At 38.5% G+C, this 18,843-nt stretch overlaps 1 protein-coding gene across 1 annotated transcript in view; it reads right to left on the reverse strand.

The window, feature by feature from the left end:
• DNAH12 (dynein axonemal heavy chain 12) overlaps nucleotides 1-4,967 on the reverse strand; it is a 220,147-nt gene extending 215,180 nt beyond the window's left edge. The window contains exon 1 of the mRNA XM_061195447.1: nucleotides 4,798-4,967. Coding sequence (XP_061051430.1) covers nucleotides 4,798-4,967 — 170 coding nt within the window. The remainder of the gene's footprint in view (nucleotides 1-4,797) is intronic.
• Between the last annotated feature and the right edge of the window lie 13,876 nt (nucleotides 4,968-18,843).

Consider the following 18,843-nt stretch of genomic DNA (forward strand, 5'->3'; position numbering starts at 1 on the left):
CTCCCAAAGTCCACCTCCTCAATTTGGGATGATTCGTGGTCTATTCAGGTATTCCACAGATGCAGGGTACATCAAGTTGATTGTGGAGATTTAATCCGCTGCTTCTGAGGCTGCTGGGAGAGATTTCCCTTTCTCTTCTTTGTTCGCAAAGCTCCTGGGTTTCAGCTTTGGATTTGGCCCCACCTCTGCGTGTAGGTCGCCTGAGGGTGTCTGTTCTTTGCTCAGACAGGACGGGGTTAAAGGAGCAGCTGATTTGGGAGCTCCGCCTCACTCAGGCGGGGGTGGGGGGGTGGGAGGGGAGGGAAGGGTACGGATGTGAGGAGAGCCTGCGGCAGCAGAGGCCGTCATGACATTGCACCAGCCTGAGGAGCGCTGTGTGTTCTCCTGGGGAAGTTGTCCCTGTATCACGGGACCCTGGCAGTGTGGGCTGCACAGGCTCCCAGGAGGGGAGGTGTGGATAGTGACCTGTGCTTGCACACAGGCTTCTTGGTGGCTGCAGCAGCAGCCTTAGCGTCCCATGCCCATCTCTGGGGTCCGCGCTGATAGCCGCAGCTCGTGCCCGTCTCTGGAGCTCCTTTAAGCGCCGCTCTGAATCCCCTCTCCTCGTGCACCAGGAAACACAGGGGCAAGAAAAAGCCTCTTGCCTCTTTGGCGGCTCCAGACCTTTTCCCGGACTCCCTCCCGGCTAGCTGTGGCGCACTAGCCCCCTTCAGGCTGTGTTCACGCTGCCAACCCCAGTCCTCTCCCTGGGATCCGACCGAAGCCTGAGCCTCAGCTCCCAGCCCCCGCCCACCCCGGCGGGTGAGCAGACAAGCCTCTCGGGCTGGTGAGTGCTGGCTGGCACTGATCCTCTGTGCGGGAACCTCTCCGCTTTGCCCTCCGCACCCCTGTTGCTGTGCTCTCCTCCGTGGCTCCGAAGCTTCCCCCCTCCGCCACCCGCAGTCTCCGCCCACGAAGGGGCTTCCTAGTGTGTGGAAACCTTTCCTCCTTCACAGCTCCCTCCCACTGGTGCAGGTCCCGTCCCTATTCTTTGTCTCTGTTTTTTCTTTTTTCTTTTGCCCTACCCAGGTACGTGGGGGAGTTTCTTGCCTTTTGGGAGGTCTGAGGTCTTCTGTCAGCATTCAGTAGGTGTCCTGTAGGAGTTGTTCCACATGTAGATGTATTTCTGATGTATTTGTGGGGAGGAAGGTGATCTCCGCGTCTTACTCTTCCGCCATCTTGAAGCTCCTTACAATGAGGTATTAACTCACACCAGTCAGAATGGCAATTATCAAAAAATCTAGGGCTTCCCTGGTGGTACAGTGGTTGGGAATTTGCCTGCCAATGCAGGGGACATGGGTTCGAGCCCTGGTCCGGGAGGATCCCACATGCCGCGGAGCAACTGAGCTCGCGTGCAACAACTACTGAAGCCCGTGCTCCGCAACAGGAGAAGCCACCACAATGAGGAGCCCGCATACAGCAATGAAGACCCAGCACAGCCAAAAATAAATAAATGAACTTTAAAAAAAAAAAATCTAGAAACAATAAATGCTGGAAATGGTGTGGTGAAAAGGGAACCCTCTTGCACTGTTGGTGGGAATGTAAATTGATACAACCACTATGGAAAACAGTATGGAGGTTCTTTAAAAAACTAAAACTAGAACTACCATATGACACAGCAATCCCACTACTGGGCATATACCCTGAGAAAACCATAATTCAAAAAGAGACATGTACCACAATGTTCGCTGCAGCACTATTTACAATAGCCAGGACATGGAACCAACCTAAGTGTCCATCGACAGATGAATGGATAAAGAAGATGTGGCATATATATACAATGGAATATTACTCAGCCATAAAAAAAAACGAAATTGAGTTATTTGTAGTGGGGTGGATGGACCTAGAGTCTGTCATACAGAGTGAAGTAAGTCAGAAAGAGAAAAACAAATACCATATGCTAACACATATATATGGAATCTAAAAAAAAAAAAAAGGTATTGATGAACCTAGTTGCAGGGCAGGAATAAAGAGATAGACATAGAAAATGGACTTGAGGACATGGGGTGGGAGGGCGAAGCTGGGGCTAAGTGAGAGTAGCATCGACATAACATATACTACTGAATGTAAAATAGTTGGCTGGTGGAAAATAGGGGAGATCAGCTCGGTGCTTTGCGATGACCTAGAGGGGTGGGATAGGGAGCATGGGAGGGAGGCTCAAGAGGAAGGGGATATGGGGACATATCTATGCATATGGCTGATTTGCTTTGTTGTGCAACAGAAGCTAACATAGTATTGTGAAGCAATTATACTCCAATAAAGATCTATTAAAAACAAAATTCCTAAGGCTTTCTCACATGGAGTAGAAAACGTGCCTGGAATATCCTCCTTCCTCTTTTCTTTGTTAATTGTCAAGGCCCAGGCCAGACTCCCCTTCATCCATCATTTTCTCCGTGAGCAGTCTAGCTCTCAGTGATCAATACTTTGAAGGAGTTTGCCTTATACTTTGGTATGCTAGTTGGCACTAGCCATCTTGCACTGTAATGATCCCAACATAAATATGCTTAACTTCCTTGAGCTCTTTATATATAAATGTCACCCTTTAATGTAGCAATAATTTCCTGGAGTGTGTTTTCTCCTACTGATATAAATAAAAAGAGCTGAGAAGAATGTAAGAGCTAGCATTTTCACTCCCTGTTTTTGCTTTCTGTGTTAACAATCAAAAACAGATAAATAAACAAAAGTGGATAATTTCAAAGTACTGTGTAAGAGACTACATACGGTGAAGGAGAGAAAGGCTGGTCTGAATCAAGAGGGAGGTAGTGGCCAAGGAAGAAGTGGCTCATTCATGGGAATCTGGAAAGCTATGAAACAATTTTCGATCTTTGCTCAGCCAAGTGTTCCCAGGAACTGGTCCCAGCAGAGGGCTCAGTTCTGCCCAGGACTCCTTACATCCCACCTTACTCCTGGAACGCTCTATCCACAGACCTCACCTGATAATACTCTTCCCCAGGTCCCTGATACTCCAGTGACATTGACCTTTGTCAATTCCTAGAACACACTGAAAGCATTCACATTTCAGGGCTTTCGTGTTTGCTATCCCCTTTGCTACAGTGGTGTTCTCATGTTTGTTTAAATGACAAGCTTCTTATTCTTTAGATCTCTCTATTATCATCTCCACGGGACTTTCCTGCAATGTTCCTAGAAACAACTTCCCTATCACTCTCTATCTCACTATTCTATTTCTTCATAGTATCTATCACCATCTAAAGGGTTAACATACTTTTTTTTTTTTTAATATGTTTACTATCTGCCTCCTCCCACCAGAATATAAGCTTCTGAAAGACTAAAGTCCTTTCTGTTGTGTTCTCTGTGGTCTTTCTAGTAACAAGCACAGTGTCTGGATAACAGTAGATATTTAATATCTGTTAAATAGATGTAAGAGAATATGTAGACAGGGTTAAAGCTGCACAAAGGGGATTAGGAGAAAGCTTTCCAGAGGAGGTGATTCATAAACTAAGTCTTGAATAAATTGTATAAGTATTCAGACAGACTTTTCAGTGAAGGAAACTGCAGGGAGCAGTTGTGAAATTTATTTTTCACTAAATGTAAAAATATGGAACTGCAAGTAGTTCAACATGGCATTCTGAGATTATGAAAGGTTTTGGAGCAAGAACAATATGTAACTCCTAAGGAACCCCTTTTTCTATTCTCTAAGTCCACTGAAACATTGATTAGAGTCTTAGAAATTAAAGGGGTAAAGGGTATCTAACAATACACATACTGCCTTTAGTTAATATACCTTATAAGTTTGGATTTAAATATGATTAGAAGATTGACAGACTAATAATAATGTAAATTTAAAGAAGTTACATGATTAACAGACCTGTTAAATTATAAGGAAAGTAAAATCAGCAAAAACTTAAATTATTTTAACTAGCAACCATATGAGCATCAACAATGTAACAAAGAGTAAAACTTAGTCAGTTGCAAAAATATGTATAAAGGAGGCAGACCAAAGAGGGAAAGAGAATGCAGAAAGAGAAGCAGAAATCCACCAGAGAGAAATTCCCTGTTTTATAGTTCAGTGTTAGGTTCAAAGCTTACAGATGAGCTCAATGTCTTTTTCTTTTTATCCCCAGAGCCCAGCAGAGTCAGGTACCTAGGAAATTCTCAGTAACTGCTGAATTGACTGAACCATCCTTATCAGTGCCTTTGGTAGCTGGTACCTAAATTAGTTTTAATTTCCACTAAATTGGAGGGGAAAGGGTAGGATGTTAGACTGTATTTTCTTTTGTAGAGAAAAAATTTTAAGTACAAGTAGTTTCAAGATATTTTATTAAGTATTTGCTCCAGTGCAATGCTATTTGTAGAGGCCCAGTTACTTGCTTTTACTTTCAGGGACCAGTATGGTTATAATATATCACAAGGAGGAATAGCGTGGTGTTCAAAGTATGTGAACTCTAGGACCAGACTGTCAGGGCCTAAACTCAAACTGTGAGACCTTCGGCAAGTTACTTAACTTCTCTGCACCTCAGTTTACTCATCTATAAATAGAAATAACAATAGTACCCATCGTACAGGGTTGTTGTGAGAAGTATAGGTAAAACAATAAAAACAATGCTTAGAATAAACACTGTAAGCACTATATAACATTTACTATCATTACAATTACTTTTTCAATTGTTTTCCTACTTGAATTTGAAGATGATATTTTGACCATGAACAACCTAAATAGTTAAACTTTTTATGAGAATACAAACACTAATTATTTCACTCAAATTCCAAACAAGGATTATTTACTAATATGCTACTTACACTAACTGATTAATTGTCTTCTGCTGCTCCTTGGATCTTCTGTAACTCAGCAGCTTACTTTGTGCTGGTGCGTCAACACCTATGTCTTCTGGGGGACGAACAATGGGAGGTAACTTCAAGTTCAGAGCCTCTTTTTCTGCTGCAATGGCAGCTTTGTTTGTATCTGACATCTTGGTCCCCTAAAGATTAAAATATACTCTGAGGAGAAAAAGTCCGTAAAGCCATTATTGTAAAAGCTAGCCTCGATATATTCATTACATATCAATACCAAAAATTCTAGGCCTCTTTATATCTTTTTCCCAAGGATGGCAGTTGAGATAAATGGGCAGGGATTCCTGTTAGAGCTCTACCATTCATTGTTATGAAGAAATGAAGCCAGTCACTTCCCGGTGAGTGAGGGCTTCAGTTTCCTCATGGCTGAAATTAAGGAACTGGATTAGATGCTCTCTAAATACCTGTACAGTTCTAAAATTTTGAGTTCAAATTTTCCCTAAGAAGCAAATCACAACAACAACAAAATCCAGTTGTTGAGGTATAATCCCTCTCCCCAAAAAGCTGATACTTTAACATCATTAATATTTTTAAACATCACTATTGTATCTTAGTTTTGCTACCTTCCTAGAAAGCCATACTATGATCAAACAAAAATAGGCATACTAAGTGCATAAGAAATCTAAAATGTCATATAAATGCTGAATAATTAACTGTGATATCAACTGCATTTGCTGCAGATGCCCACACAATTTGGAGATTCCTGCCTTGAAAAAGACAGTTTCTGCTGGCGCCCAGTTCAAAATTTCCTGCCCTGGGAGAGGGGTGAAGAGAAAAGCTGAGGACACGGAAGTACCTCTCTGATTGTTTTCACTACTTCCCGGCTGCTCAGATAAGAGGGGAACGTTCAGTGAACTTCTCCAATGGTGAAAGGAAGAGAGAAAACAAGGGTTGAAACCTCCGGAACGCCCTACGTCCTACGGGGTCCTGCCGAGCTGGGCAGTCGCCTGCCGCGTAGAAACAAAGTTGTCGCCATAGAAACTGTCGCGGTCGCAACTGGAGAGACTGGGTAAATGTTGCCTGGAGAGGCAGTTGCTGAGCTGCCACAGATTAGGATTACCTGTCACAACAATAATTCATTACTCGAGTAAATGGAGGGTCGGTGAATGAGACTTTTTTACCTGTCTTCCCTTAGAAAGGGCACGGAATCAGGATCTTCAAATTGTGGAAAACTGCAAGACTGGAGATTTGGATCCGTTGGAAAATAGATTTATATAAACACTCTCAAGGAGGATCAAGTCTTCAAGTGTCCCCCTAGCGACTTCTCTGTAAATATTATAACTAATCAAGATTTTAATTTATCTTGTTTCTCTATTCAGTATTTGTTTAGACAGCACTTCTTTCAGAAAATTTTTGGCAGAGAAGATTAAGCTGTGTAAATTTTTTGAGTATGCATGAAGAGAGAAATGTGAAACTTTGCTATTTGAGGCTGCACAATGGATACTCCATCTAAATGATAATAGCCTACACAAATACCATGTGCATAAATAAATTGGTAGATAAATAAATCCTGGTGGTGTATTAATGGCATTTTCATTCAATAAATATTTGAGCATCTTCTATGTGCCAGTCAGCATGTAAAGAATTTTTTTTTAATGAGAGTACAGTCTACACTATTGTGTCTGGCAAACAGTTGTTCCTCTAAAAATGTCATTTGAGTCAGTGAATGAACAAATTGAAATTCCTCCTAGCTTGTAAAAACAAACTATCTTTCTGTGGAAAACAAAACACTTGTGATTTTTTTGTCACAGTGTCTTTTAAAAAATTTTTATTGAAATATAGTTGATTTACAATGTTGTGTTAGTTTCAGGTGTACAGCAAAGTGATATATATATATATATATATATATATATATATATATATACTCTTTTTTAAGATACTTTTCCATTATGGGTTATTACAAGATATTGAGTATAGTTTCCCATGCTATACAGTAGGTCCTTATTTGTTATCAATTTTATATATAGTAGTGTGTATATTTTAACCACAAACTCCTAATTTATCCCTCCCCCCACCTTTCCCCTTTGGTAACCATAAGTTTGTTTTCTATGTCTGTGAGTCAATTTCTGTTTTGTTAATAAATTCATTTGTATCATTTTTTCAGATTCCACATATAAGCAATATCATATGATATTTGTCTTCCTGTGATGGTTTTTTGACATGTCAATTTGGTTAGGCTAAACTACAGAACTGAACGGAGGACAGTATTATATCATGCACTCACCTTCTCCCAGTTACTCAATCAAACACTAATCTAGGGCTGCTGTGAAGAGATTTTCCAGATGTAATTCAAGACCCCTGTAAATTGATGTTAATCTAGGGAGGTTATCTGTGTGGGCCTCACTCAATCAGTGGAAGTCCTTTAAAAAAGTTTTAGACATGCCCTGAGTTAGACTCCAAACAGCAGCTAGGTGTACAGGTGCTCTCCCCTCTCTGGCTCTTTCCTTCCTGACAGCCTGCCGCTACAGATTGTGGACTTGCTTCACGAGCCCCCACAGTTACATAAGCCAGTTCCCTGTAAGAAACCCTATATATAAACATACAAACAATGGATACATATAGGGTATATATATAATCTACTGGTTCTGCTTCCATTAGATCCTAACTAATAAAATGTACATCTTTTTTCAAATAGCTTTTTACAGGTATAATTTACATACTATAGAATTCACCATTTTAAAGTATACAATTCAATGGGTTTTTTAGTAAATTTATACAGTTGTGCAACCATTACCAAGATCCAGTTCTAAAAAATTTCCATCACTGCAAAAAGTTCCCTTGACCTCATATACAGTCAATCCTCACTCCCACCTCCAGTCCTAGGCAACCACTGATTTGCTTTTGGTCTCTATAGGTTTACAACTTCTGAAAATTTCATATAAATGGAATCATGTATTATGTGGTCTTTTGTGTCTGGCTTCTTTCACTTAATAATGTGTTTGAGGTTCATCTATATGTAGTATGTGACAGAAGTTCATTCCTTTTTACTGATGGATAGTCTTCCATTATATGGATATATCATATTTGGTTTATTCATTCACAAGTTGATGGACATTTGGATTGCTTTCAGTTCGGGGCTATTATGAATAATCCTTCCATGAACATTTGTGTGCAAATCTTTGGATGAACATACATTTTCATTTCTCATTGGTAGGAATTGCTGGGATAAATGATAAGTGTATGTTTGACCTTTTAAGAAACTGTCAAACTGTTTTCCAAAGTGGCTGAAAGATTTTACATTTCTACCAGAAAAACATAAGCGTTTCAATTTCTCCACATCCTTGCCAACACTTGGTATTGTCTATCCTTTTTATTCGAGGTATTTGAATGGGCATATAGTGGTATCTCATTGTGGTTTTAATTTGCATTTCCCTAAACACAAATATGTTGAATATCTTTTCATGGGCTTATTATCCATTAACATATCTTCTTTTTTGATGAAATGTCTATTTAGATCTTTTATCCATTTTTAAATTGGAATATTTCCCTTTTTATCATTAAGTGGTAAGAGTTCTTTACATTCTGGATACAAATCCTTTATCAGATAATTTGCAAATATATTCTCTTGGCCTGTAGCTTGCCTTTTCATTTTCTTAATGGTATCTTTTTTTTTAACATCTTTATTGGAGTATAATTGCTTTACGTTGTTGTGTTAGTTTCTGCTTTATAACAAAGTGAATCAGCTATACATATATATATATCCCCATATCCCCTTCCTCTTGCGTCTCCCTCCCACCCTCCCTATCCTACCCCTCTGGTGGTCACAAAGCACTGAGCTGATCTCCCTGTGCTATGCGGCTGCTTCCCACTAGCTATATACTTTACATTTGGTAGTGTATACATGTCAATGCCACTCTCTCACTTCGTCCCAACTTACCCTTCCCCCTTCCCGTGTCCTCAAGTCCATCCTCTACATCTGCATCATTATTCCTGTCCTGCCCCTAGGATCTTCAGAACCATTTTATTTTATTTTTAGATTCCATATATATGTGTTAGCATATGGTATTTGTTTTTCTCTTTCTGACTTACTTCACTCTGTATGACAGACTCTAGGTCCATCCACCTCAGTACAAATAACTCAATTTCATTTCTTTTTATGGCTGAGTAATATTTCATTGTATATATGTGTGACAACTTCTTTATCCATTCATCTGTCAATGGACACTTAGGTTGCTTCCATGTCCTGGCTATTGTAAATAGAGCTGCAATGAACATTGTGGTACATGACTCTTTTTGAATTCTGGTTTTCTCAGGGTATATGCCCAGTAGTGGGATTGCTGAGTCATATGGTGGATCTATTTTTAGTTTTTTAAGGAACCTCCATACTGTTCTCCACAGTGGCTGTATCAATTTACATTCCTGCCAACAGTGCAAGAGGGTTCCCTTTTCTCCACACCCTCTCCAGCATTTATTGTTTGTAGATTTTTTGATGATGACCATTCTGACCAGTGTGAGGTGATACCTCATTGTAGTTTTGATTTGCATTTCTCTAATGATTAGTGATGTTGAGCATCCTTTCATGTGTTTGTTGGCAATCTGTATATCTTCTTTGGAGAAATGTCTATTTAGGTCTTCTGCCCATTTTTGGATTGGGTTGTTTGTTTTTTTGATATTGAGCTGCAGGAGCTGCTTGTATATTTTGGAGATTAATCCTTTGTCAGTTGCTTCATTTGCAAATATTTTCTTCCATTCTGAGGGTTGTCTTTTCGTCTTGTTTATGGTTTCCTTTGCTGTGCAAAAGCTTTTAAGTTTCATTAGGTCCCATTTGTTTATTTTTGGTTTTATTTCCATTTCTCTAGGAGGTGGGTCAAAAAGGATCTTTCTGTGATTTACATCATAGAGTGTTCTGCCTATGTTTTCCTCGAAGAGTTTTATAGTGTTTGGTCGTACATTTAAGTCTTTAATCCATCTGGAGTTTATTTTTGTGTATGGCATTACGTAGTGTTCTAATTTCATTCTTTTACATGTAGCTCTCCAGGCTTCCCAGCACCACTTATTGAAGAGGCTGTCTTTTCTCCACTGTATATTCTTGCCTCCCTTATCAAATATAAGGTGACCATATGTGTGTGGGTTTATCTCTGGGCTTTCTATCCTTTCCACTGATCTATATTTCTGTTTTTGTGCCAGTACCATACTGTCTTGATTACTGTAGCTTTGTAGTATAGTCTGAAGTCAGGGAGCCTGATTCCTCCAGCTCCGTTTTTCTTTCTCAAGATCGCTTTGGTTATTCAGGGTCTTTTGTGTTTCCATACATACTGTGAAATTTTTTGTTCTAGTTCTGTGAAAAATGCCATTGGTAGTTTGATAGGGATTGCATTGAATCTGTAGATTGCTTGGGTAGTATAGTCATTTTCACAATGTTGATTCTTCGAATCCAAGAACATAGTATATCTCTCCATCTGTTGGTATCATCTTTAATTTCTTTCATCAGTGTCTTATAGTTTTCTGCATACAGGTCTTTTGTCTCTTTAGGTAGGTTTATACCTAGGTATTTTATTCTTTTTGTTGCAATGGTAAAAGGGAGTGTTTCCTTAATTTCTCTTTCCGATTTTTCATCATTAGTGTATAGGAATGCAAGAGATTTCTGTGCATTAATTTTGTATCCTGCTACTTTACCAACTTCATTGATTAGCTCTCATAATTTTCTGGTAGCATCTTTAGGATTCTGTATGTATAGTATCGCGTCATCTGCAAACAGTGACAGTTTTACCTCTTCTTTTCCAATTTGGGTTCCTTTTATTTCTTTTTTGTCTCTGATTGCTGTGGCTAAAACTTCCAAAACTATGTTGAATAATAGTGGTGAGAGTGGGCAACCTTGTCTTGTTCCTGATCTTAGTGGAAATGGTTTCAATTTTTCACCATTGAGAATGACGTTGGCTGTGGGTTTGTCATATATGGTCTTTATTATGTTGATGTAAGTTCCCTCTATGCCTACTTTCTGGAGGGTTTTTATAATAAATGGGTGTTTGTTGAATTTTTTTGAAAGCTTTTTCTGCATCTATTGAGATTATCATATGGTTTTTATCCTTCAGTTTGTTAACATGGTGTATCACATTGATTAATTTGCGTATATTGAAGAATCCTTGCATTCCTGGGATAAACCCCATTTTATCATGGTGTATGATCCTTTTAATGTGCTGCTGGATTCTGTTTGCTAGTACTGTGTTGAGATTTTTGCATCTATGTTCATCAGTGATATTAGCCTGTAGTTTTCTTTTTTTGTGACATCTTTGTCTGCTTTTGGTAACAGGGTGATGGTGGTCTCGTAGAATGAGTTTGGGAGTGTTCCTCCCTCTGCTATATTTTGGAAGAGTTTGGGAAGGATAGGTCTTAGCTCTTCTCTAAATGTTTGATAGAATTCACCTGTGAATCCATCTGTTCCTGGGCTTTCGTTTGTTGGAAGATTTTTAATCACAGTTTCAATTTCAGTGCTTCTGATTGGTCTGTTTATATTTTCTGTTTCTTCCTGGTTCAGTCTCGGAAGGTTGCATTTTTCTAAGAATTTGTCCATTTCTTCCAGGTTGTCCATTTTATTGGCATATCGTTGCTTGTAGTAATCTCTCATGATCCTTTGTATTTCTGCAGTGTCAGTTGTTACTTCTCCTTTTTCATTTCTAATTCTATTGATTTGAGTCTTCTCCCTTATTTTCTTGATGAGTCTGGCTAATGGTTTATCAATTTCGTTTATCTTCTCAAAGAACCAACTTTTAGTTGTATTGATCTTTGTTATTGTTTCCTTCATTTCTTTTTCATTTATTTCTGATCTGATCTTTACGATTTCTTTCCTTCTGCTAACTTTGGTGGTTTTTTGTTCTTCTTTCTCTAATTGCTTTAGGTGTAAGGTTAGGTTGTTTATTTGAGATTTTTGTTTCTTGAGGTAGGATTGTATTGCTATAAACTTCCCTCTTAGAACTGCTTTTGCTGCAGCCCATAGGTTTTGGGTCATCGTGTTTTCAATGTCATTTGTTCCTAGGTATTTTTTAATTTCCTCTTTGATTTCTTCAGTGATCTCTTTCTTATTTAGTAGTGTATTGTTTAGCTTCCATGTGTTTGTATTTTTTTACAGTCTTTTTCCTGTAATTGATATCTAGTCTCATAGCATTGTGGTTGGAAAAGATACTTGATACGATTTCAATTTTCTTAAATTTATCAAGGCTTGATTTGTGACCCAAGATATGATCTATCCTGGAGAATGTTCCATGAGCACTTGAGAAAAAAGTGTATTCTGTTGTTTTTGGATGGAATGTCCTATAAATATGAATTAAGTCCATCCTGTTGAATGTATCATTTAAAGCTTGTGTTTCCTTATTTATTTTCATTTTGGTTGATCTGTCCATTGGTGAAAGTGGGGTGTTAAAGTCCCCTACTATGATTGTGTTACTGTCAACTTCCCCTTTTATGGCTGTTAGCATTTGCCTTATGTACTGAAGTGCTCCTATGTTGGGTGCATAAATATTTACAATTGTTATATCTTCTTCTTGGATTGATCCGTTGATCATTATATAGTGTCCTTCTTTGTCTCTTGTAACAGTCTTTATTTTAAAGTCTATTTTGTCTGATATGAGAATTGCTACTCCAGCTTTCTTTTGATTTCCATTTCCATGGAATATCTTTTTCCAACCCCTCACTTTCAGTCTGTATGTGTCCCTAGGTCCCTAGGTCTTGTAGACAGCATATATACGGGCCTTTTTTTGGTATCCATTCAGCCAGTCTATGTCTTTTGGTTGGAGCATTTAATCCATTTACATTTAAGGTAATTATCAATATGTATGTTCCTATTACCATTTTCCTAATTGTTTTTGGTTTGTTATTGTAGGTCTTTTCCTTCTCTTGTGTTTCCTGCCTAGACAAGTTCCTTTAGCATTTGTTGTAAAGCTGGTTTGGTGGTGCTGAATTCTCTTAGCCTTTGCTTGTCTGTAAATGTTTTAATTTCTCCGTCGAATCCGAATGAGATCCTTGCTGCGTAGAGTAATCTTGGTTGTAGGTTTTTCCCTTTCATCACTTTAAATATGTCCTGCCACTCCCTTCTGGCTTGCAGAGTTTCTGCTAAAAGATCAGCTGTTAACCTTAGGGGGATTCCCTTGTATGTTATTTGTTGCTTTTCCCTTGCTGCTCTTAATATTTTTTCTTTGTATATAATTTTTGATAGTTTGATTAATATATGTCTTGGCATGTTTCTCCTTGGATTTATCCCCTATGGGACTGTCTGCATTTCCTGGACTTGATGATTTCCTTTCCCAAATTAGGGAAGTTTTCAACTATAATCTCTTCATATATTTTCTCAGTCCCTTTCTTTTTCTCTTCTTCTTCTGGGACCCCTATGATTCGAATGCTGTTGAATTTAATGTTGTCCCAGAGGTCTCTGAGACTGTCCTCAATTCTTTTCATTCTTTTTTCTTTATTCTGCTCTGCAGTAGTCATTTCCACTATTTTATCTTCCAGGTCACTTATCCGTTCTTTTGCCTCAGTTATTCTGCTATTGATTCCTTCTAGAGAATTCTAAATTTCATTTATTTTGTTGCTCATCATTGTTTGTTTGCTCTTTAGTTCTTCTAGGTCCTTGTTAAACATTTCCATTCTATTTCCAAGATTTTGGATCATCTTTACTATCATTAGTCTGAATTCTTTTTCAGGTAGACTGCCTATTTCCTCTTCATTTGTTTGGTCTGGTGGGTTTTTACCTTGCTCCTTCATGTGCTGTGTATTTCTCTCTCTTCTCATTTTGCTTAACTTATTGTGTTTGGGGGTCTCCTTTTCACAGCCTGCAGGTTCGTAGTTCCCGTTGTTTTTGGTGTCTGCTCCCAGTGGCTAAGATTGGTTCAGTGGGTTGCATAGGCCTTCTGGTGGAGGGGACTGGTGCCTGTGTTCTGGTGGATGTGGCTGGATCTTGTCTTTCTGGTGGGCAGGACCGTGTCCGGTGGTGTGTTTTGGGGTGTCTGTGACCTTTTTATGATTTTAGGCAGCCTCTCTGCTAATGGTTGTGGTTGTGTTCCTGTGTTGCTAGTTGTTTGGCATGGGGTGTCCAGCACTGGAGCTTGCTGGTCATTGAGTGTAGCTGGGTCTTAGCATTGAGACGGAGATCTCTGGGAGAGCTCTTGCTGACTGATATTACATGGGGACAGGAGGTCTCTGGTGGTCCAATGTCTTGAACTTGGCTCTCCCACCTCAGAGGCTCAGGCCTGACACCCGGCCGGAGCACCAAGACGCTGTCAGCCAAACAGCTGGGCTCCGAGGGCTTTGCACTCTCTGGATCTGGCGGGCCTCAGCCGGGGCCCTCAGCTCCTGCTCCAGGACTGGCCACTGCAGGTAGAGCGCTCGTGTTGGGGCCAGACTCGATGTCCTGACTGCTGCCTGAGGCAGGTTCACAGCCCTCGCCTCACGTGGCCGGAGCTGGGGCCCGGGCTAGACCCATTTTCTTAATGGTATTTTGAAGAGCAAAAGTTTTTAATTTTTATAAAGTCAAACAGGATATTTTTTCTCTTATGGATTATGATTTTGAAGTTACTATCTATGAAAGATAGATAAGATCATGAAGTTTTTCTGTGTTTTCTTCTACTTATAGGTTTTACATTTAGGTCTATAATACATTTAGAGTCAGTTTCTGTATGTCGTGAGAGGTACAAATTCAAGTTTATTTTTTTGCATATAGATATACAGTTGTTCCAGTACCATTTATTGAAAAGTCTGTCCTTTCCTCACTGAATTGCCTTGACATCTTTGTTGAAAACTCAATTGACCATAATGTAAGGGTTTATTTCTGGACAATCAATTCTGTTCCTTTGATCTACATGTCTATCATCATTCCAGTACCACAGTGTCTTGATTGCTGTAGCTTTAGTAAAAATGGTTCTACAGTTGACTCTTAAACAAGACAGTTTTGAACTGTCCACTTGTACGCAGATTTTTTTCACTAAATGTATGCTACAGTACTACATGATCCCTCGTTGGTTGAATATGCAGATGCTAAATAGCAGATCTGGAGGGCCGACTATAAAGTTATACACGGATTTTCAACTGTACTGGGGCAAGGAGGCGGGTTGGTGCCCCTAACCCCACACATTGTTCAAGGGTCAACTATAGTTTTAAATTTGAGTAGTGTTAGTCCTCCAACTTTGTTCTTCTTTTATAAAAAGAGTAATTTGGACTATTCTAGGTCCTTTGCATTTCCATATAAAGTTTAGGATCAGCTTGTCAATTTCTGCAAAAGAGCCATCTGGAATTTTATTAAATATTTTGCTTTGAAAGAAAGGAAAAAAATGTTAATTATCTCTACATATTTAATTTGCAGCTTAAAAGCATTCCCTTGAAGGGCTCTACTTCTGAATCTAAGGGTTAGAAATAGTATTTATAAGCAGATAAGTATATTTCACGAAGCCTTGATTATTTTTTTAATATAAATTTATTTATTTTATTTTTGGCTATGTTGGGTCTTTGTTGCTGCGCGCAGACTTTCTGTAGTTGCAGTGCGTGGAGGCTACTCTTTGTTGCAGTGTGTGGGCTTCTCACTGCGGTGGCTTCTCTTTGTTTCAGAGCACAGGCTCTAGGCGCACGGGTTTCAGTGGTTGTGGCTCACAAGCTCTAGAGCACAGGCTCAGTAGTTGTGGTTCATGGGCTTAGTTGCTCCGCAGCCTGTGGGATCTTCCTGGACCAGGGCTCGAACCCATGTCCCCTGCATTGGCAGGCAGATTCTTAACCACTGCACCACCAGGGAAGCCCAGGCTTGATTATATAAAAGCACTTACGGATAATGACACCAAAATATGATTCTCCAATACTATACAAAAAGTTTTTTTCTATTTCTTAATAGAAATGATGAAGATGCTAAGAGAACTTATGAGACTAAATTACTATGCTTTAAACTATGTATTGTTATTTCAAAATTAAGAATGGGAGTGCAGGAAAAAGAAATGAGTCCATATGCTTAAGAGTTCTTTATGAAGCTAAACTGTGTTATGTTTTACATAAGTTCTTTGACTGAATTTTTTTTCTTCGAACTAAGTTTTTGATTGCTGTTATAGTAACATTAATTATACTTATATTAAGTGATATAGTTGTATCTCAATTTTAAAAATGAAAAAAATGATATAGCTGTATCATATACATACTATGCTATATAGTATATTAATACATAATGTAATCATAAATTATGATATATATATTTAAATATAAGAAACAAATAGCACTGTTGGTGGGAACGTAAATTGATGCAGTCACTATGGAAAACAGCATAGAAACAGAAGTTCCTCAAAAAATTAGAAATAGAACTACCATATGATTCAGCATTCCACTTCTGGTTATATATACACACAAAGGAAACAAAATCAATATCCCAAAAATGTCTCTGCACCCCCATGTTCAGTGCAGCATTATTTACAATAGCCAAGACATGGAAACAACCTGAATGTTAAGTGTCCGTCAATGGATAAATGGGTAGAGAAAATGTAAGATATATAGATATAGATATGATATAGATATATAGATACAGATATATAATGGAATATTATTCAACAATAAAAAAGGAGATCCTGCCATTGTGACAACATGAATGGACCTCAAGGGCATTATGCTAAGTGAAATAAGTCAGACAAAGACAAATACTGTATGATTTCGATTATATGTGGAATCTAAAAAAAAATTAATTCATAGATACAGAGAACAGATTGGTGTGGGGGAAGGGTTGGATGGAGGAAATGGATGAAGGTGATCAAAAAGGTAAAAACTTCCAGTTATAAGATAAACAAGTTCTGGGGATATAGTGTACAACATGGTGACTACAGTATATGTGAAAGTTGCAAACAATAGATCTTAGAAGTTCTCATCACAAGAAAAAAAATTGTAACTATTGAGGTAATGGATGTTAATTAAACTTACTGTGGTAATCATTTGGCAATATATACCTATATCAAATCATTATGCTGTACACCTTGGACTAATACAATGTTATATATCAATTATATTTCAGTAAAACTGGAAAAAATAATATAAAAAGAAACAAACAAATACAAGAGATTGATTCCCTTAAACAGAAAGCAAATAGAAATTATTAAATTTGGGGGACTTCCCTGGTGGCGCAGTGGTTAAGAATCCCCCTGCCAATGCAGGGGACACGGGTTCAATTCCTGGTCTGGGAAGATCCCACATGCTTCGGAGCAACTAAGCCTGTGTGCCACAACTACTGAGCCCACATGCCACAACTACTGAAGCCCGCATGCCCTAGAGCCCATGCTCCGTGACGAGAAGCCGCTGCAATGAGAAGCCCGCTCACTGCAACGAAGAGTAGCCCCTGCTCGCCGCAACTAGAGAAAGCCCACGTGCAATGAAGACCCAATGCAGCCAAAAAAAAAAAAAAAAAAGAATTTATTAAATTTTGAATATATGAGAAAATAGATTACCCTGAAGTGACATCACCAAAACTACTCAAAATTCTGAGTGCTATCCCTCAAAATTACAGTTTCATGTTGACCTTAAGTTAAAAAAGATAAAAGTATATTAATGATCTATGCCAATGTTATTAACTAAGTGAGGGTAATTACGAGAAACTTGTCTTCACACACTAATTCCTGCAGATATATGTATAAGTAATAAAAATAACTCCAACAACCGTTAACTTTTGATTAGTCAAAGTTAGCTTGTGTTTCTTGGTATGAATTGAGAATGGATGAATAAAATGATTTCTATTAGACGCTTCTCCTTTTGGCATGAGGAAAAGCATAGTATTGGTTCAGTCTTGTAATCTCAAATTTTAATTATATAATTATAATGTACATAATTTATATACATAATTGTGCTACAGTTTAGCCTCATAAAATAAACACACCATTTATTATTTTTAAGTCTGTGGAGTTCAGATTAAACTTTCTTTGGGAAGTTGTGACACTTTCAGAACACTTGCAGATACTTTCTCCTGAAAGAACTGACTAAAGATAATGTAAGATAATGAAAAGAGGAAGGTACTGAACCATGGGTATACTACATTCCTATTTGTGCAAAAAAGTGGGGGGAAGGGTATAAATTCATAAATGTTTGTGCATGCATAGGAGTCAGAGGCGGGAAGATTACCTTTTTTTCACTACGAATATGTTTTTACTCTTTGAAAAAATTAAAATATCAAAAAAACCTAAAAGAAAGTATGACACTTCAAGGTATGTGTCTCAAACTCGGATTAAGACTGTTACAGTGCTACAGAGTTAAATTAGATCAGCTTGCTTGAAGGAAAGTCATTTTCTAATAGGGTTTTTTTTTTTTTTTTTTTTTTTTAGCCTCCCGGAGCGGGTTGCAGGATCTTAGTTCCCAGACCAGGGACTGAACTCTGGGCCTCAGCAGTGAAAGCCTCGAGGTGTAACCACTGGACCGCCAGGGAATTCCCACATTTTCTAATAGGGCTTTTATCTTTCAGCTTATTTAAGATTGAGTTCTGCAAAGATGCATGAAGAAAAATGCCATTTCAAAATTTGTATCTGCTAATGTGGGTACTATGATACTATGAACTGGAGTACTGAGACTTATTTTCTTAAGTCAACTGATAACAATGTAATGACTTTTACCCTACACTGTAGCCCCAGATTACATACATACCACCAGGCATCCAGTTACCTTGTCAAATGCTTGCTGCGTGGGGAGAGGGGAGGACAGGAATATACATTTCAAATGACTGCAAAATTCATCCTTCTTTTAGAAAAGGCTTATTTTCCTCACTGTAAGCCAGGGGAAAGGGTATGGCTCATTATTAGATACCCAATAAATAAACATTCTAGTTGTAGGAGACGGGAAAGTACATACAAACATCACTTATCGAGAGAAGCGAATTCTCAGTTTGTTCTTTGAATCTTCAAGAGTTTTTTTTTTCTTCAGTTAATCACAGAGTATTAATTATATTCAACACAAACTCTGTTTCTTGAAATACTTTCTTCATTTGGCTTTCAAAGAAGCTACATTTCTCATATCCTCTTACTTACTGGCTATTCTCAGTCTCCTGTCATTCATTCAGCAATGTCT

Source organism: Eubalaena glacialis, chromosome 7, assembly GCF_028564815.1.
Source record: "Eubalaena glacialis isolate mEubGla1 chromosome 7, mEubGla1.1.hap2.+ XY, whole genome shotgun sequence".
NCBI classification, from domain to species: domain Eukaryota; kingdom Metazoa; phylum Chordata; class Mammalia; order Artiodactyla; family Balaenidae; genus Eubalaena; species Eubalaena glacialis.